General features: G+C 57.4%; 2 protein-coding genes across 3 annotated transcripts; one reads left to right on the top strand and one right to left on the bottom strand.

Moving 5' to 3' along the window:
• Positions 1 to 760: 760 nt before the first annotated feature.
• On the bottom strand, positions 761 to 11,678 carry THBS3 (thrombospondin 3). 2 transcript variants are annotated; one of them, XM_082348825.1, is made up of 23 exons: positions 10,794 to 11,677; positions 9,585 to 9,791; positions 8,748 to 9,004; positions 8,541 to 8,643; positions 7,686 to 7,712; positions 7,404 to 7,486; positions 7,263 to 7,314; positions 6,983 to 7,131; positions 6,470 to 6,610; positions 6,151 to 6,228; positions 5,624 to 5,776; positions 5,299 to 5,409; positions 5,101 to 5,208; positions 4,659 to 4,818; positions 4,213 to 4,331; positions 4,023 to 4,075; positions 3,546 to 3,739; positions 3,178 to 3,356; positions 3,020 to 3,068; positions 2,650 to 2,846; positions 2,233 to 2,405; positions 1,155 to 1,294; positions 761 to 1,068 (listed from the first exon to the last, which is right to left on the bottom strand). In XM_082348825.1, the coding sequence occupies exons 1-23, from the start codon at positions 10,870 to 10,872 to the stop codon at positions 1,010 to 1,012; spliced, it is 2,871 nt and encodes a 956-aa protein (XP_082204951.1). In that variant the 5' UTR covers positions 10,873 to 11,677; the 3' UTR covers positions 761 to 1,009. The 2 variants fall into 2 exon arrangements, with proteins under 2 accessions (XP_082204951.1, XP_082204952.1); XM_082348826.1 differs by lacking the exon at positions 1,155 to 1,294 and having other exon boundaries at positions 10,794 to 11,678.
• Positions 11,679 to 12,180: 502 nt separating this feature from the next.
• On the top strand, positions 12,181 to 16,828 carry MTX1 (metaxin 1). The gene is made up of 8 exons (XM_082359722.1): positions 12,181 to 12,326; positions 13,308 to 13,377; positions 13,510 to 13,589; positions 15,146 to 15,238; positions 15,419 to 15,601; positions 15,728 to 15,804; positions 16,236 to 16,390; positions 16,491 to 16,828. Exons 1-8 carry the CDS (start codon positions 12,246 to 12,248, stop codon positions 16,703 to 16,705), a joined length of 954 nt encoding a protein of 317 aa, XP_082215848.1. The 5' UTR covers positions 12,181 to 12,245; the 3' UTR covers positions 16,706 to 16,828.
• Position 16,829: the final 1 nt, after the last annotated feature.

Below are 16,829 nucleotides of genomic sequence, written 5' to 3'. Positions count from 1 at the left end.
CGAGTATTTAGGTGGGCGGCCCCAAAACTTCAAGCCCTGGCGTTGCCAGGCAATAGCCATTCAGTTCGGTTGCTGGGACACGCGTCACCATGGCGACGGCTCCGCGCCGCGCAGTCTGAGTATTTAAAGAGCAAGCGCGCGCAACGCCCCGGCGTCTGAAAGCGGCCTTCCAGGATATCGCGGTCTCCCTTTCTCCCTTTCTCCCTCCCCCTTACCACCCTCTTCACCCTTTTCCGGGCGCCAAGTCTCTCTGGCCTCCAAGGTGAACCCAACTCCCCAGCGCGTCCCGGGTTCTCGGGCTGGTCCGGCTTCAAGCGGTGGAGAGCGGGATTCCGGGCCCCGGGCGGGCGGGAGGGACGGGACGCGGTGCAGTGTTGTTCTCTCCCCCGCCAATATTGCACTCGTCCCGGCCTCCGGCCCCCTCGGCCCCCCGGCCTCCCCCTCACCCCGAGCGGGGCAGCCCCAGCCCTCCTGGCTCTCGATCCCGGCTGCTCTAAGATAGACTGGAGTGTCGCCGCTGCCACCGTGAGTAAGTGGGGCTGGGAGGACTTTAGCCATCCTCCGACCACCACCCCATCCTTCACCTAACCTCCGCCCTTCACCTAACCCCCGTCCAGCACCTTCCTCACCGTGCCCCAAACTCAGCCAAACTTCCTCTAGATCTCTAACTTCCATTCTACTAGTCCTCTCCCCGCCTCAGGTTTTTTCCTGCTCCCCACACTATCCCGGCAAAATCCCTAAAATAAGTAATTGCACTGGCTTAGAAAACAATTGGAACTTTATGGCAACGTGCTGTTGTCTTTCCTGGCGTTAATGCCTGAGAAATACCCCTCGAAAACTTCTCATGTCCTGAACAGTGGGGTCACCACCCCTCTGGGGCTGAACTGATGGGTGCCAGAGGAGGTTCTGTGTTTGGCTGAGGGGCTGTAAATTAGACCCCAGGGTCTCCAGGATGGACCCCAAGGCCTGAGGGTCTAAAATCAGGATTCTGAAGCCGGTGGCCACCTCTTCACACTCTTTCCTGGAGCAGCTGCCTCCGGAATGGCTCAAAGTCCTCGGGCACTGTGTCTGAGAAAGGAGATATGATTAAGGTCAGAAGAAGTGACTCCCATGAGGGCAGGAGAGGTCAGGCTGATCTCCGTCTGGAGCCTCACCATTGCATCGATACTGGAGATTGGACCAAATGATGTTTTCTTGGGAGAAGCAGAATACACCAAGACGCCCCCCTCGCATGGATGTGTCAATGATCACCCCAGAATCGGCCACTAGCTGGGAACCCTCATAAAGCTTCACCCTGTCCAGGATAGGGGTGTCCATTGGTGCTAGGGTGCCAGTGGGCACTGTGCCACCATGACCTGGCCCTGTTCATCCCCAACCCCCCTTGGGCTCACCAGGCCTGAGAGAGAAGGGAGGTGGGGAAAAGGGAGGAAGGAAAGGGGAGGGAAGGGGGGTGCTTTTCTCAGGCCTGGGGCCCCTGGCTCTTTGTCCAGCCCCCTTTGCATCTCAAAGCACCAGCCGCATTCCAAGCGAGGATTGAGTTGCCATGACGATGAGTACAATGGGCTGGGGGGTGAAGTCACCCGCTTCCCAGGCTCTAGTCCACCCCCCCATCCCCTGTCCTGGCGCCCCGCAGCCCCAGGCACCTTAAAGGGGAACCAACCCAAGTCCCTGCACTCTGGGCTCTTGGCCATTGCCCCTCCCTTCCCTGTCATCCCCACCAAATAGGAAATGCAAAGTTGTGGACAGAGTGCTGAACTGAGAAGCCTCAGCCTCGCTACTAAGAGGTGTGGAGTCTGGGTTTCCGTTAGCTCTTCTGTAAATGATGATCCCTTCCAGGTCAGACACTTTGATGAGGCAGGTTCTGGGCTGTACCAGTGATGGGGCTGGATGTGATGTGCCTCTCCACAGACTGGCCTGGGGTTTGGAGGCTCCCAGACGCACCCTCATTTTACAGAGGGGAAAATGGGGCACAGAAAAAGAAGGACTTGCCCAACATTGCTTATAGGTTCTCGGCAGCACCAGCACCAGAGCCCAAGCTGCCTGGTGTTAGGAAGAAAGCAGGGCCAGGACAGCGAGTCTGTGGTGAGAGGGGAGGTAGAGAGAAGTGGTCCCAGTCCGGGCCCAATGGCACCAAGACACTGAGTAGAGGGGAGGTCACTGGGGAGTCCCAGCTAGAGGTGAAGGAAAGGCTGGGCCTGGGGTCCCTTGGGAGGGCTCAGCCCCTCCCCTCACCGAATGTAGCCAACTTGAGGCCGGTGCAGCAGCTGCCAGCGGTAGGAAGTCTTGTCACGCCAGCCCACATTTCGTGGGTCAGTCCACAGCAGCCGTACCTGATCAGGGGTGTGACCTGTATGCCACAGGGCATTCCTGAGGTGCTCGCCTGGGCCAGACACTGATGTCACTGCCTAGGGGGCATCGGCAAACACAGTGGGTCAACCACAGGACCCGACCAAGGGAAGACAGCAGGTTGGTAAGTGCAGGTGGAAAAGGGAGTCAGGAGAATATTCTGGAGCCCTAGGGAGCCAACCTTCAGGCCATATGTCTGGGTAAGAGGGTTCCCCCTACTCAGGCAGTTGGGGAGGCCCCAGGGTTGGTGGGGGAGCCTTTGGGAAAGGGCCCTGGATTGGGGAATCTGGGCAGCTGCGGGACCTTGAGCTGTAGCCCGGGCTGGGCAACAGCCCGGAAAGGTGTGGCCTGCCAGTAGGTCTGCTCCGTTTGCTTCCACATGACCACGTAGAAGCGGCCGCTGTCCTGATAGCTGAAGAGAAAGCCTGCGTAGTCATCATCAGTCACTGTGTTCACATGGAAGGTGCCTTCAAAGTCCACACCATTGAAGGCTGTATATCCTGGGGGCAGGTGGGTGGGTGGGATCAGAGTCAGGGGCAGCAAAGCTACTGATGCCCATTGTGGGGTGGGGATGGGAAGGGATGCCTGCTAAATGTGTGGCTCCATCCTCTGCCTGTAGGGCCCCTCCATTTGGAAGTCATTGAAATTGTTGAATTGGGTGTCCCTTACATACCAACTGCCAGGCCGGGGTCACTGTTCATGGTCTGAACGATTTCCATGCCCTGGTGGTATGCAGTAAAGACAAAAGCCCTGGTCCAGGTGTGCTGCCCTCCTTAGGCCCTGCTTGCTAGTCTGGCCTGACAGCACCCGCCCAGCCCACTGCCCTAGTACCTGGTTGAGCACGACCCAGTTTGGGTCAATCTGAGCGTCACCCTCAGGATCCAGGACGACGGTCTGATAGGCCCGAAAATCCGTGAGGGTTACCTCTGCACTTTCAGGGCACACATCCAGGGGGTCAACCACTGCATCATTGTCAAAATCATCCTCACACACATCACCAACGCCATTGCCTGGGCAGGGTGAAGCCAGGTGCTCAGGAAGGCCCTGGCCACTGCCAGTAGCCAACACTACCACCTCTCGGGCCTTGAGATGTTGACCTCTCTCCACCACCCTGCCTTCCCTCACTCCCCAGCAAGGCCTGCCACTTCTCCCTGAGCAAAGCCCATGCCAGCCCAATCCTCTGGGGACTCCAGCCTTACCATCTGAGTCCTTCTGATTGGGATTAGGTACCAGGCGACAGTTATCAGGACCAGGAGGCACGTAATCTGGGACACCATCATTGTCATCATCCCCATCACACTCATCTCCAAGTCCATCATTGTCTGAGTCCAGCTGGGAGCTGTTGGGCAGCTGCGGGCAATTGTCCTTAGTGTCCTGATGTCCATCGCCATCACTGTCCAAAAAAGAGGCACCTAATAAAGGCTTTTAAAAGTGCCACATCCTTCCCCACTCTTCTGCTTAGGAGTCTCTCTGGGGTTTACCCTCCATTCAGCCAGACCCCTTGCAGTCAGCCAGATGAGGTGAAGGTCCAGCAGTAAGAATGGAAGGTAGACTATGGGAATGACCTGCTACTCGATAGTAGTGGAGAGTTAAAGTTATACCCTAGAGGGAATTGAAAACATACTAGAGGAAAGTAAAGTATCCCCTAACCTTCCATCTCTTGGCCAAAACCCTACCTGTCTTCATTGGTGTCACAGACATCCCCCACCAGGTCGCTGTCTGCATCTGTCTGAGAGAGAGGGACCTGTTCTCACCATCTCCTCTTGATAACTCTAAAGAGGGTGACCTGACCACTTCCCATCCAAAGGGCTGGGCTTCATCCACCAGTCATCCCACCCCTTCCCTGCCCTCTCCATTCCCCTGTACCTGGGTGGGATTGCTCATTTCAGGGCAGCTGTCGCAAGCATCTCCCACCCCGTCCTCATCCCTGTCTGTCTGCAGGGGGTTGGGGACTTTAGGGCAATTGTCCAATCCATTGGGGATGCCTAGAAGATATGCAGGTAACACAAGGTTATCACTAGAACGTATCACTCTTGTCTTCTAGGTTGGTGAAAGCCCTGAGCTCTATCTCCCATCCAGAGGACAGCTGGTCAGGAAATCTGCCTGTAGCTTGTCTTATCCTCTTGCCCACTCCCTGCCTAACCCCACCCCCTCCCTCACGTTCCCACTAACATCTGCCACAGGTAATCTCTCACCCAGGCTGACTTCCCCCAAGCATTGCCCTTCCCGAATTCTCAGCCTCCCCGCTTCGTTCCCACCATATCCAAATTCTTAGAGGTCTCCCAGCCACCCCCTCAGCCCCAGGCCTGCACCATCCCCATCCACGTCGTTGTCACAGGCATCCCCTTCCCCATTGCCATCTGTGTCTTTCTGGTCATTGTTGGGAACGTTGGGGCAGTTGTCACAGGCATCACCAAATGAATCTGTATCTGAGTTTTGCTGGTCCTTGTTGGGAAACAGCCGGCAGTTGTCCTGGGGTGGGAGGGAAAGAGTCAGGCCTCCCTTGAACCACTGGCCACCTTCCTCATCCCTGTACCCTTGTCTCCAATCACCACTCCTGTGATGGCCCACCTGCTTGGCTCCATCCCACCCACCCAACTTCCCTGTAGTCCACCTCATCGTGGGCACCAGGCTTATGGCTCCCTAACGTGGAGTATTAGGGCCCCTCCTCAGGAGCTGCCAGTGGCCAATGGAGGACAGGGTTATGGGACAAGGCAACAGCGTCACAGAGAAGCTGGAAAGGTCAGGAGCCACCTCAACATTCTTGATCCCGTCCCCGTCAGCATCATCATCACACTGGTCCCCCACACCGTCGTTATCGGCATCTTCCTGCCCAGAGTTGGGTGTCAGAAGGCAGTTGTCCTAAAGTTCAGGGGGAGGAAATGGATGAGTTCTGTCCTATCTCAGCCTGGGGTGCCCCATCCTGCTCACTCGCCCGCCTGCCCCCTGCACCTGCTTGCAGTGTTTGTTGTTGTCCATGCAGGGCAGCGCCTGGTCCGGGTAGCCATCGATGTCCGTGTCGGGCCCACACACGTTCCCGTTCCCAGCCCAGCCCACATTACACTGGGGCAACACAAAGGGTGGGAGTTAGTGGTCTGGGCTGGCTCCCCACACCCCACCCTCTCCAGGCTCTCTTTTCACCAACCAGTTTCTGGGCCCGGGCCCACCTCCCTTTCCCATGCAAGCCCCCATACCAGTCCCTAAACATGGTCACCAGCCCTACCCCTTTCCCCAGACACCCCCCCCCCTTTTCTTCCAAGCCCCAGGCCTAGCTCACCGAGCAGGACACTGCACCATTGCGTTCAAAGAGACAGTGCGCGTGGACATGGCAGGGGCTGTGGGTCGGGCTGTGGCAGGTCCGGGCTGGGAAGCAGCCCTGGCTCTGGTTGCCCAAGAAGCCCAAGCGACAGGGACCACACTTGAAAGAGCCCTAAGAGTAGGGAGGCAGTGTCTCAGGAAGGAGGGTCAGCCCACCACGACCAGCAACATCCCCATCCCCTGATGGGTGTAGGAGGGACCCTCACAGCTAACAGGCCAGGTCCATTACTTATCTCCTTTAGGTTCTCCTGACAACCTTTCAAGGAGGGTAATAGCCCCATTTCTCAAGCGAGGATGCTGAGGCTCAGAAAAGGTAAATAACTTGCTAAAGGCCATGGCTAGTAAGAGGCAGGATCGGAATTCCAAACCGGGTCCGTGTTGAACACCTACCACATGTAATGTCCTAGGGAAGGAGGAGGGGAAGCAGGAAATCTGAAGAGGGGGTTGCACATTCCCACCACCCAGACACTCAGGTGTTCAGCTCACCACAGTATTGGTGCAGATGGAGTTTGGGTCGCAGCCACCATTGTTACCATCATTGCATTCATCAATATCGTTGCAGACCTGAAGGGGCAGACTTTGGGTAGAACCAGACCTACGGTGGGTCTCCTCAGGTACAGGAGAGAGCACTGGTGTGGCCTTATCTTTGAACATGGACATGAAGCCCAGACCCAAACCCAATGCAAAGCTGGCAGATGAGCCAGGAGCCTCATCCCATTTATCCCAAGGGCTCCACATCCAACCCAGAAGCCCTCCGCCCCTGCAAAGCCAAGATCTTTTGTCCACGGACTCTACCCAACCTGACCTGTTTGCTAGCCCGGGCATAGTCGATGCCCACACCAGACACCCGTGTGCCTTTGTAGCCTCGGGGACAGGCTTCGCAGTGGAAGCCAGGCATGGTGTTGACACAGCTGGAGCCCGGGAAACAAGGGTCCGCGTGAGCACACTGGGGACCAGATGAGAAGAGGTCAGGCCCCTGCCTGTGATCCCAGGACCACTGCTCCTGGTCTCCCTGTTTGCAGGCCTCCCCTCCTCAACCTCATTTATGCTCTGATCCCACCCCCAGCCTCCTGTGGGTTCCCTCCTAGCCAGCCCTCTCAAAATGCCCCTGCCACTCTCCCAGCTCCTTCCCTGCGTGGCCCTGCAGTCTTTGTCCCAGACCTGTCTCCCTCCTTTCTCATATGTCTTTTCTGATCTCCAGCCTCTTCTAAACCCCAGGTTCCTCTGCTTCTGACCAACATTCACCCCACCTTCTTGGGCCTCTCCTAACTCCCTCACCCCAGCTTTCTGTGCCCTTCCGGAAAGGGCCCTCACCCACCTCATTGATGTCTGTGCAGTGGGTGCCATTGCCCTGTAGGCCAGGGGGGCAGGGCCCACAGCGGTAGCCGGGGTACTCGTACACTTCCATGCAGTCCACGCCTCGGAAGCAGGGGTTGGGGCTGCAGTGGGAACGCTGTTCATGGAAGCCTGGGCAGGGGGGCGGGCACAGTCAGAGTTACCTAGAAGTCACCATTTAATTCACCAGAAGTGGAGGCCAAAGCCCTGGGGTGGGGAGCACACTGGTGCCACCTGGAGCCCTCCCCTACTCTCCTACTCACCGCACACCTGACACTCCATGATGGTGTTTCGGATCAGGGACATTTCTTTCACCTGGTAGACAGAAGGATGGGGCGGAGTCAGCTCTTGGCATCTGCCACCCCACCCCAGAATCAGCGCCACCCTTCACCAGCCCACTAAACCTGGTCTCGGATGTCATCCCGCAGCTCTACCAGGATCTGGTTGAAGAGGGTGAGTTGGGTGACCAGCGCCTTGGTCTGCTCCCCTGTCAGGGTCCAGGGTGCAGAGAGGCTCAGAACTGGGGCACCAGCCCCGGCCCCTCTCTGGGTAATAAGCCAGGTGCTGCCACTGCTGCCCACTCATCTTTAAACCCCACCCCATTCCTGGCTGAAAAGGACTTAGTTTCAGGCAGCTGCTCCTCCTCCCCATCCTCATGCCCTTTCACCTCAGCGTGGCCTACTCACCTAGGATGGAGTGGAGTGCGTTGGTCACTAGAGAGGACAAGAAAACACAGAGGGTGGAGATGTGAGGAGGGGCCTGGCTGGTGAGGAGGAGGAAGGAGGGAACAGGAACAAAGGGCTGGAGTCTTGGAATAAAGATGTGGTGTCGAATGGTAGGAGGGCAGTGGTGATGCGCAAGCAGCACCTGCTCCTTCCACTGGATGAGGGGCCCTCTAAGGGAGCTGCCTCACAGATAGTCGAAACCCAAATCCTCCTGTTCCTAGGCATGGTAGTGGCAGAAGGGATCCAAGTGAGAGGTGACCCAAAGCAGGGCCAGGGCCCCAGTACATTCTATTTCCTCCCTCCCAAGCTTCCACCACAAGAGCTCTTTGAAATATCTGGGAGACGTGGATATTTTATTTAGGTAAGAGCCTCTGAGCATCCCTGTTAGAGAGACCAGGTAGATGGGCAACGCTTAGGGAAATGGCTGGTAGGTGACAGATGCCAGTGGAAGCTAAAAAAGACCCAAGACCCTTAGCTCAGTCAACCAAGAAAGACCAAGCAGCTAACTTCCTCACCCCCACTCAGAGTTCTTCAGAGTTATATTCTTTTTTTGGATCATTTTATTTTTCTGGCCACCCTGGTAGGTGGGATGACCTTAACGGAGATTTTTTTGACCCACACCTCCTGCTGGGATGGTATTATTTGGAGATCATAGAGTCAGAGGTGAAGGAGATTTGGGGTCACAGAGTCAGAAGCCCCAGGAATAGGTGAGCCGAAAGAACTGCTGTTAAGGGGGAGGGAGGTCAAGAGGATGGGAGGGACCAAAGATCACAGGACCCGGGGTCCAGGATGTCAGCTAGCAGAAGTCTGTGTTACCTGCACTGTGGATAGACTCATCCCCCTGGAACGGACACTCACTCAGGGCTCCGACCCGGGCCATGGACCCGCCCAGAATCATTTTCATAGATTCCACGAAGCCCTGGGGGGACAGAAACAGAGTGGGGTGGGAGGACCTACCAATTCTTCCTCCCACCGGTGCAAACTGTTTCACAGACACTCAGGGGGTCCTCCTTTCCTGCTCACCTGCATCCTCAAATAAGCCTTCTGTCCCGTCCTAATCTCCAGCCCACTGACTTCCGCTGGAGGAATGGGGGCCAGGGCCGGAAGGCCAGCATGCTGGTCGCCCAGTTTGCAGTCCACATAGAGCTGCAGGGCAGGGCTGGGTCTGGACGGACCTCGGAGTCGCAGGAGAGCCGTGTGTGTGCGCCCGTCAGCCAGGCCTGCTTGCTGTAGGTTCACTGCATGGACTTTGCCATCCTCCCGCTGGTACCGCACCAACACTGCCCAGAAGGGGAGGTCAGTATGTGCACTGTCCCCCATCCCGTCTCCCAGCTGAGAGACAGGATGGATCAATTCTTCTGAATACCACATCTCTAGGGCTATCACTCCTTATCCAGCTATGTATCTCTCAACACCTTGTACATAATAGGTACACGAAAAATATTTTCCAAATTGATTCAAAGACTAGGACTTTCTTAGTCTTCAGTGTCATCAGATCACTCTCTCCCCTGCTAGGGTGGCAGCTGGTTCCATACCCACTGAACCGTCCCAGTGATCTGAGACAGTTCAGATCCCTGGGACACAGCGATACCACTTCTGGGGCACAGGGACATGCCTCCCCTCCCCCCAGGCATTCCCACATACAACTCCCATTCCTACAGATGCCTCACCCTATTGTTTGGGTGCCTGGCCTCCTGAGGCACCTCCTAAGTGCCAGGTGCCCCTGGTGCCGGGACACAGCCTGATGGGTCCACGGTCCCCACTGGAGCCCAAGGAGAATTAAGAGGGATCTGAGAGTGGGGATGAGGAAGAGTGCTCAAAGGGGTCACCACGGCAGGAAAGGAGATGCCCACCAGTCACCTTTGTTGATCTTGCCCACAACAGAGGCCTCCAGCCATCGTGTGTTGTCTTGGCGAGAGTAGAGGCCGAAGAGGACACCACCCTGCTTGGGGGGCAGGCGGAAGGTGGACAAGAGATAGATGTCCCCAGCAGTGAGCAGGGCTGTCCGGATCTTCTCCACCACAGCTACCATCTGCCGGGACTCGCCCACAGTCAGCAGGTCAATCACTGGTCACGCAGGGATGATCAAGGTCAGACCCCTGTCAAATGCTAAGGCCTGCTCTCTCCTCTGAGCCTTCGGGGGTGGGGCATCCTTCATCACCACCCGATAGTGTTAGTCACCTCCTCGAAATTCAGCCCTTGTCGCCATCAGAGGACAAGGCATTGTGCCTTCCTTACTGCCACTCTGGGAACCAGCAGGCCTGAGGCTCACTTCGAAATACAGAAACAGCACCCCGCAAACTTGAGATGCTCCCACCAGGTGGCGCAAAGGAGTCACTGTGCTGATCCCAGGCAGGAGTAGCACCTGGTGCCCACAGCACAGAAATAGGAAGACAGATTCTCTTTACCCGGCTGGGTTTGGCTCATTCCACACCCTAGTGCCCCTCCTCCCATCCTGGGGGTTCAGCACGCTCGCTCTGGATGAAAACAGCTGCTCACTGAAGGCTCCGACCCTCCTACTGTCTGGCTCTCTCCTACAGGAACGTAGGACCCAGCTCCTCTGCCTCCTGCGTCCTGGCCAATCTGTGGTTTCCCTTCCAGCCAGCAAAGAATCTGTGCCTGTGTCATCTGCTCCAGCTACCTCTCCCACAGCCACAGGCCCATCCTACCACCAGACCTCCAGGAGGGCCCAGACCTCTCGGTCCCCACCCCCCCATCCCGTTCTTAGGCAGCCAGGAGCCCAGGGGTGAAAGAAGCCACCTTTGAGCTGCTCTCCCAAACCCTGGGGTGCCTGGGGATGCTCAGACACCAACCCAGCCAGGCAGCCCTAGCTAGCATCCAGCTCCTGAGTCCTCTGCCCTGGCCTCATGCTGACCCTGGCCAGCTCCCACTCATCCACCACCTTCTGGTGTCAACTCCTCCCCACAGGGCCATAATTTCATCAACTCTTCTCTCTGATTCAGTGTCAGGACTCTCCCCTCTCCTTTTGCCCACATGCTCCCTGCTATTAGGCTGGGGGCAAATGGGGAGGAGGCAGAGAGGGGGCTAAGAAGATTGGTACAGGCTTACCCTGCAGGTCCTGACTGGCAGATGTGAAAGTGCAAAGGAGGAGAAGAGCCAGGGCCCCCCGAAGTTCCTGCGTCTCCATGCCGCTCAGCCGGCTCACTACCCCTGGCAGGCAGGCGGCTGGGAGGGGAAAAGGCTAGGCGGAGAGCAGGAGCGGGGGGGCGGAGGGACTGGAAGGGGGAGTTGAAGGGGGGGCCGGCAGGCGGTGAGGGGGGGGCTGAAACAAAGAGCTGCCAATCACCCTGGAGGCATACCCAGCTCCGGGAACCAGGGGCACTGGGGAAGAGTCCTGGAGGCCTCCTTGCCTCCTGCCTCTCCCTAATGGTGCTCTCCCCCAGGTGCCTCCCTCTCTCCCGGCATCTCGCTGTTGGGGGCTGCTACCGAACGCTACTGTTTTCTGGAAGCCACAGTTGGGGAAGGCAGGAACCCTTGGCGGGGCAGTGCCAGACAGTGGGCATTATTCCACAGCTGGCATGAGAGAATTCCAAGGGAGTGGCCGAAACTAGCTCGCTGTAGCGCCCAGGGGATGGCCGCATGGCATGAAGTTTGCTGCTCGGATAGAGCAAGTGCTCTTTATTAGGGTGGGGGGGGCCCCATGACTTGTGCTTGCGCCTCCGTTTTTCCCTCATTCCTAGGAAAGCTTCGAGTCTGGAAGCGTCCGCTGGGAACTGGAGGGAGAGTCTAAAACAGTGGTCAGTGAGGTTGAAGAAATCAGGAAAGAGGAAAGGGACACCAAGGACAGGAGTAGACCAAAGGACAGGCCAGGGGCCGGGGGCCAGCCTGGGAACACTGGGGGTACCGGCGGACAGGCCGTGACCCGGATGAAGCAGAGGGGCGCCTCTGTTCCCGTTACCAAGGCAACAGCCCGCGAGCCCCACCTCCCCTCCCCCCACTCAGGCCCCAGCCCTGCCTCGCTCCGGCCGCCGCCACCGCCCCTGTTTTGTTTCCATGGCGACAGGAGGCGCGGGGCCGGTTCCAAACATAACGCGCTGTGGAAAACATGCAGCTCGGGGGACCCCCCCCACCCCCGCAGCCCCCGCTCGGGGCCGAGCCCTGAGGGGCCCCAGGAGCAGCCCAGATGTCGTGCAGATTTGCGAGGGCCCCCAGAGCCCGTCCAGGAGCACAAAACCCCCTTCTCCTGGGCCCGCCGCGCCTTCGGGGGTTCAGGGCTCCCCTCGGCCGAGGCACCCTGACTCTCCAAGGCGCGCCGCGCTGAGAGCCCTTCCCCCCCCCCCCTTCGCCAGCCACCTCTGGATCAGGCGGCGTCCGCCCTCCCCCGAAGCCCTCGGCCCCGCCCCACGCCGTCAGGCAGCCTCTTGGGCCGGGATAAGCCGCGCCCTCCTGAGGGCCTCCCCCGGCTCCCCACTGCGATCCGCCTGAGGGGCTGGGGGCGGATCCGCACAGTGGAGGGCGGAAGCGCAGGGGGAGGTGCTTCCGGGACAGAGGGCGGGCAAGATGGCGGCGCCCATGGAGCTGTTCTGCTGGTCAGGGGGCTGGGGGCTGCCCTCAGTGGACCTGGACAGCCTGGCCGTGCTGGTGAGGAGCGGCGTCGGCGCCCTCTGCTGCGCCCTGGAGGACTGGGGAGGGGGCCCGGACTAGCAGGTCATCCGAATTTTGCCAGGGCGCCTCAGCACGGGTGCAGTGGGGGAAACTGGCCATCAAAGAGCGTGCCTGGCCGGTATAGACTCAGTGTCCTGTGTCGTAGCAGCCTAGGTTTTGTTTAGCGATGGAAAGAGGCCTGATCAGGGGTTCAGAAGATGAGTTTTAGTTCTTGAACATCCATTTACTGGCTCTGTGACCTTGGGACGATCCCTTCTTTCTGGGCGCTGTTTCTTCATCCGGAGGTTTACTAAGGCTGGACGATCTCAGGGTTCTCCGGCTCGGCATTGCTGCTTTCTCCTCAGCCTCCCTTTCCTCCTCCTCAATCAACAGCATTTACTGAGGTTATTATTTATTTAACCAAAAGGCCCATAGCCAGGCTCTGTAGAAAAAGCTTTGGAGCCAGGCAGACTAGTTCACTTCACACATTCACTCACTCTTTCATTTAATAAGCATGTATTAGGCCTCTTCCAAATACCAAACATTGGCATGCAAAGATGAATAGCATTTGGTCCCTCCCCTGAAGTTGTTTACAGAAAGATAGACATGTCAGCAAATAAGTGTAATAAAATGTTCAGGTGCTAAGGTATAAGTAGGAACAGGCCATAGAGACTGCCCAGGAAGGGATGGTTAGTGCTTCCAAGTGAGGCTAGGTGTTCACCAGGTAGATGGTAGGAGAGAAGATAGAGGGGAGGATTTTCCTGGCTGACTTGTAATCATGGACATGTCCATAATCTCTGTGAGCCTTGTGTTGCCCATTGTAAAATAGGAACAGTAATGTCTACCCCTTTTTTTGTGAGGCAATTCCTAAGCATAGGGCATAGCACAAAAGGTATTCAATAAATGTTATTTCTTTTCTTAATTCCCCTGTGGGGACCATGTCCCTGGCCTCTCTGCCTTCTGCTTCCTTCCCTGCAGACTTATGCCAGATTTACTGGTGCCCCACTCAAGGTGCACAAGATCACCAACCCCTGGCGGAGCCCTTCAGGTACCCAGTGTCCCTGGGGGGTGAGGAAGGGAGTGTACAAGGGGAAGAGCAGGAGACAGACAGGGATGTGGTGCAGTTATGTATGGATAGGCAGCTAAGGGTCTGGTGGACATACTTCTTTCTCAACGTCAGGAACTCTGCCTGCCCTTCAGACCAGTCATGGAGAGGTCATCTCAGTACCACACAAGATCATCACCCACCTTCGAAAAGAGGTAGGTGGCTTGGGTAGGGGGGCTGCCAGTGAGAGAAGTTCAGTCAATTCAGTGCAACACACATTTATTGAGTACCAAATATATGCCAAACCAGACGCAGGGGACCGAGCTTCAAGGAACATGTAGTCTGGTTGAGGAGACACAGACGTGTTGCTGTGATGTAGTTGAGTAGTAGGCTAGAGAGTCAGCTAGGCCACTGTCAAGGCATCTGGATGCACAATGACTTCTGCCTGCTGGGTGAGGAGGGAGAGATGAACAGGCTGATGACACATGGAAGGGAAAGGAGAGTAGGAGAGAACAGTTGGCTCAGATGAGGTCCTCAAAGATGAGACCAGAAAAAAAAAGATGGGACCAGAGAGGGATTGCTAAGGGCCATTGCCCTTTTTTCAGGGACCAGGTCGGGCTTTATAATATGGAGCTCAGGATGGACGAGGCTAAGAGCCAGGGTGGGGAAGTTGAAAGAGCATTACGAGAGGATTGGGGAGGCCTAGGCTGTGCTTTTCACTGTCATTGGCTGTGTGACCTTGAGCAAATTGCTTAACCTCTCAGAGCCGTAAGCTCCTTATTGGTAAAACTACGGGGCTTAGCCGGGATGCTTTCCAAGGGCTCTTCTAGTTTCATGGTCTAGTTCCAAAAGTGAACATATTGTCAGAAGTGGGACCCTCTTATTCATTTCTACTTTCCCAAAGGTGGAGGAACCGGGGAATTAATGGAGGCTTGAGAGGCATGGAGAGAGGGGGTCCAGGTAAAAGCCAAAGTTCCTGGCGGGACTGGGCTATTGTTGCCTTATGTATGAACACAGCTTTCCCAGTTTCCAAAGAGTTTTCTCCTAACACAGCCACACTGAGAGAAAGATTATTATCCCTATTCCATGGGGGAGAATGAGGCTCAGAGAGATTTAAGGATCACACTCAAGAGGTTATTTGGGGACAACGTTTACTCAGGATGTGGAGGAGGGTGCTGAGGAGCAGATACTGGAGCCGAGCAAGGTGTGGCAGGCTGAGACCTGGGGGTATGGTTGGAATGTGTGTGTGGTGGTGGTGCCCGGGCCATGGAATGACATAGAAGAAACACCCAAGAGCTGGGCACTGGGGCCCTAGACGTGGGTTCACTGGGTCTTGGGAGCATGAGGATGGCATCCCCTAGTTCCTGAGGCACTGATTGAGGCCCAACCTGCATCTGAGCTCCACTCTACTAGTTTTGTGGTGTCTGGATCGGAGAAGTTACTGTTAGAAAGTTGCCGTCAGCAGGCATCCTGCCAGCTTTCTGTGGAAACTCTGGGAGCTGCTCCTGGTTTGTGGCTGGGCCTTCCTTCCAACCCCCAATGGGCGCGGGACGTTGACGGCCAGCAGGCTCCAAGGTCCAGGCTTCCCGCCAACGGCAACAGGCTACTGACTGGGCCCAGGCAAGGGGGTCTCAGCGAGCAAAGCCCCACACTCTACCTCTGCTACACTCAGAGGTCAGTGTGGGTGGTGCCAGACAGGATGCCTCCCTCCTTGAGGAAGTGTCCCTGGAGTCCCCCAGCATCCACCTCACAGTGGATGTTTCCTCCACAGAAGTACAATGCAGATTATGATCTGTCAGCCCGGCAAGGGGCAGACACCTTGGCCTTTATGTCTCTGCTGGAGGAGAAGCTGCTCCCGGTGCTGGTGAGTGTGCCCAGACCTCCCAGCATGGATGGTCAGTGGGGGAGGGGGTCGGGCATACACACAGACACCCCCCCACACCCACACACAGGCTTGGAGCAGCGTGGGGACCAGAAGCCCACCCTGGGTCAGGCAGGTGCACTGGCTCAGACCTGCCTCTTCCTTCCTACACACCCAATCCAGATACATACTTTCTGGGTAGACGCCAAGAACTATGTGGAAGTAACCCGGAAGTGGTACGCAGAGGCTATGCCCTTTCCCCTCAACTTCTTCCTGCCTGGCCGCATGCAGCGGCAGTACATGGAGCGGCTGCAGCTGCTGTGTGGGGAGCACAGGCCTGAGGAGGAGGAAGAGCTGGAGAAGGAGGTACCTCTGGGACAGGGGGCTGTTGTATGAGAGGAGCCCCCAGGACGATGGCCAGGAGTGGGAGTGCCTGGCCGGGGAGGCGGCACTGCTCCCGCAGCCGCAAGCTGACCTGGTGTCCCCCTATAGCTGTACCAGGAAGCTCGGGAATGCCTGACCCTTCTCTCTCAGCGCCTGGGCTCTCAGAAATTCTTCTTTGGAGATGCGTGAGTCTGACTCCAGGGGAATCATAGGTGGCTTGGAAGAAGGTACAGGTTCAGACAGCCACAGAGGCTAGGGTGGGCTCAGGCTCTGGACAAGAGGTCCTCGGGACAGACACTGGGTCTGGTGACAGTGGGGCTGTGTGTGGGCCCGGAGCCGCCTCAGTGGTACAGGAGGGTGGGAGGGCCGCCAGGCCCAGGAGGGGCCTGCTGGGCTGTGGGGCACTCAATGTGCCCTTTATGCAGCCCTGGGATAGAGTCCCATTCAAGGCCAGGCTGGCGCCACCTGGGGCGCCTTCCCCACACCAGGACCAGAACTGTGTGTCCTCTCCTCCCCTGGTGGTCCCCTGCTGCCCAGAGCCTACCTTCCCAGGGCCGACTCTTCCTCCGACTCCATCTCTTCCCCTTCTCCATCCCACCCTTTCTCTCTGCTGCAGCCCCGCCTCCCTGGATGCCTTTGTCTTCAGCTACTTGGCCCTGCTGCAGCAGGCGAAGCTGCCCAGTGGGAAACTGCAGGCCCACCTGCGGGGGCTGCACAACCTCTGTGCCTACTGCACCCATATCCTCAGCCTCTACTTCCCCTGGGAGGGAGGTAAGGGGCAGATGGGTCGGGGGTGGGCGCTAGCTCTGCGGAGAGTGGGCAGGGATCCAGAAACCAGCCCCCTGACCCACCTTCCTTCCTTGCCCCTCAGCTGAGGTGCCACCTCCACGCCAGACACCAGCAAACCCAGAGACTGAGGAGGAGCCATATCGGCGCCGGAACCAGATCCTATCTGTGTTGGCGGGGCTGGCAGCCATGGCGGGCTATGCCTTGCTCAGTGGCATTGTCTCCATCCAGCGGGCACCACCTGCCCGGGCCCCACGCACACGGGCCCTGGGCATGGCTGAGGAGGTTGAAGAGGAATGATTTATCCTCATGCTCCCAGGACTGATTTTTCTACTGTCATGCATTCCAGGGGCTCCTATGTTTCCCCATTGTGGTATGGCTGGAAATGGGGTCCCACCCCCAGAATAAAACTGCTCACACTGAC

Source organism: Balaenoptera borealis (assembly GCF_965194805.1).
Source record: "Balaenoptera borealis genome assembly, chromosome: 1".
In the NCBI taxonomy this organism is placed as follows: domain Eukaryota; kingdom Metazoa; phylum Chordata; class Mammalia; order Artiodactyla; family Balaenopteridae; genus Balaenoptera; species Balaenoptera borealis.
This window is presented reverse-complemented; position numbering and strand designations above follow the sequence as displayed.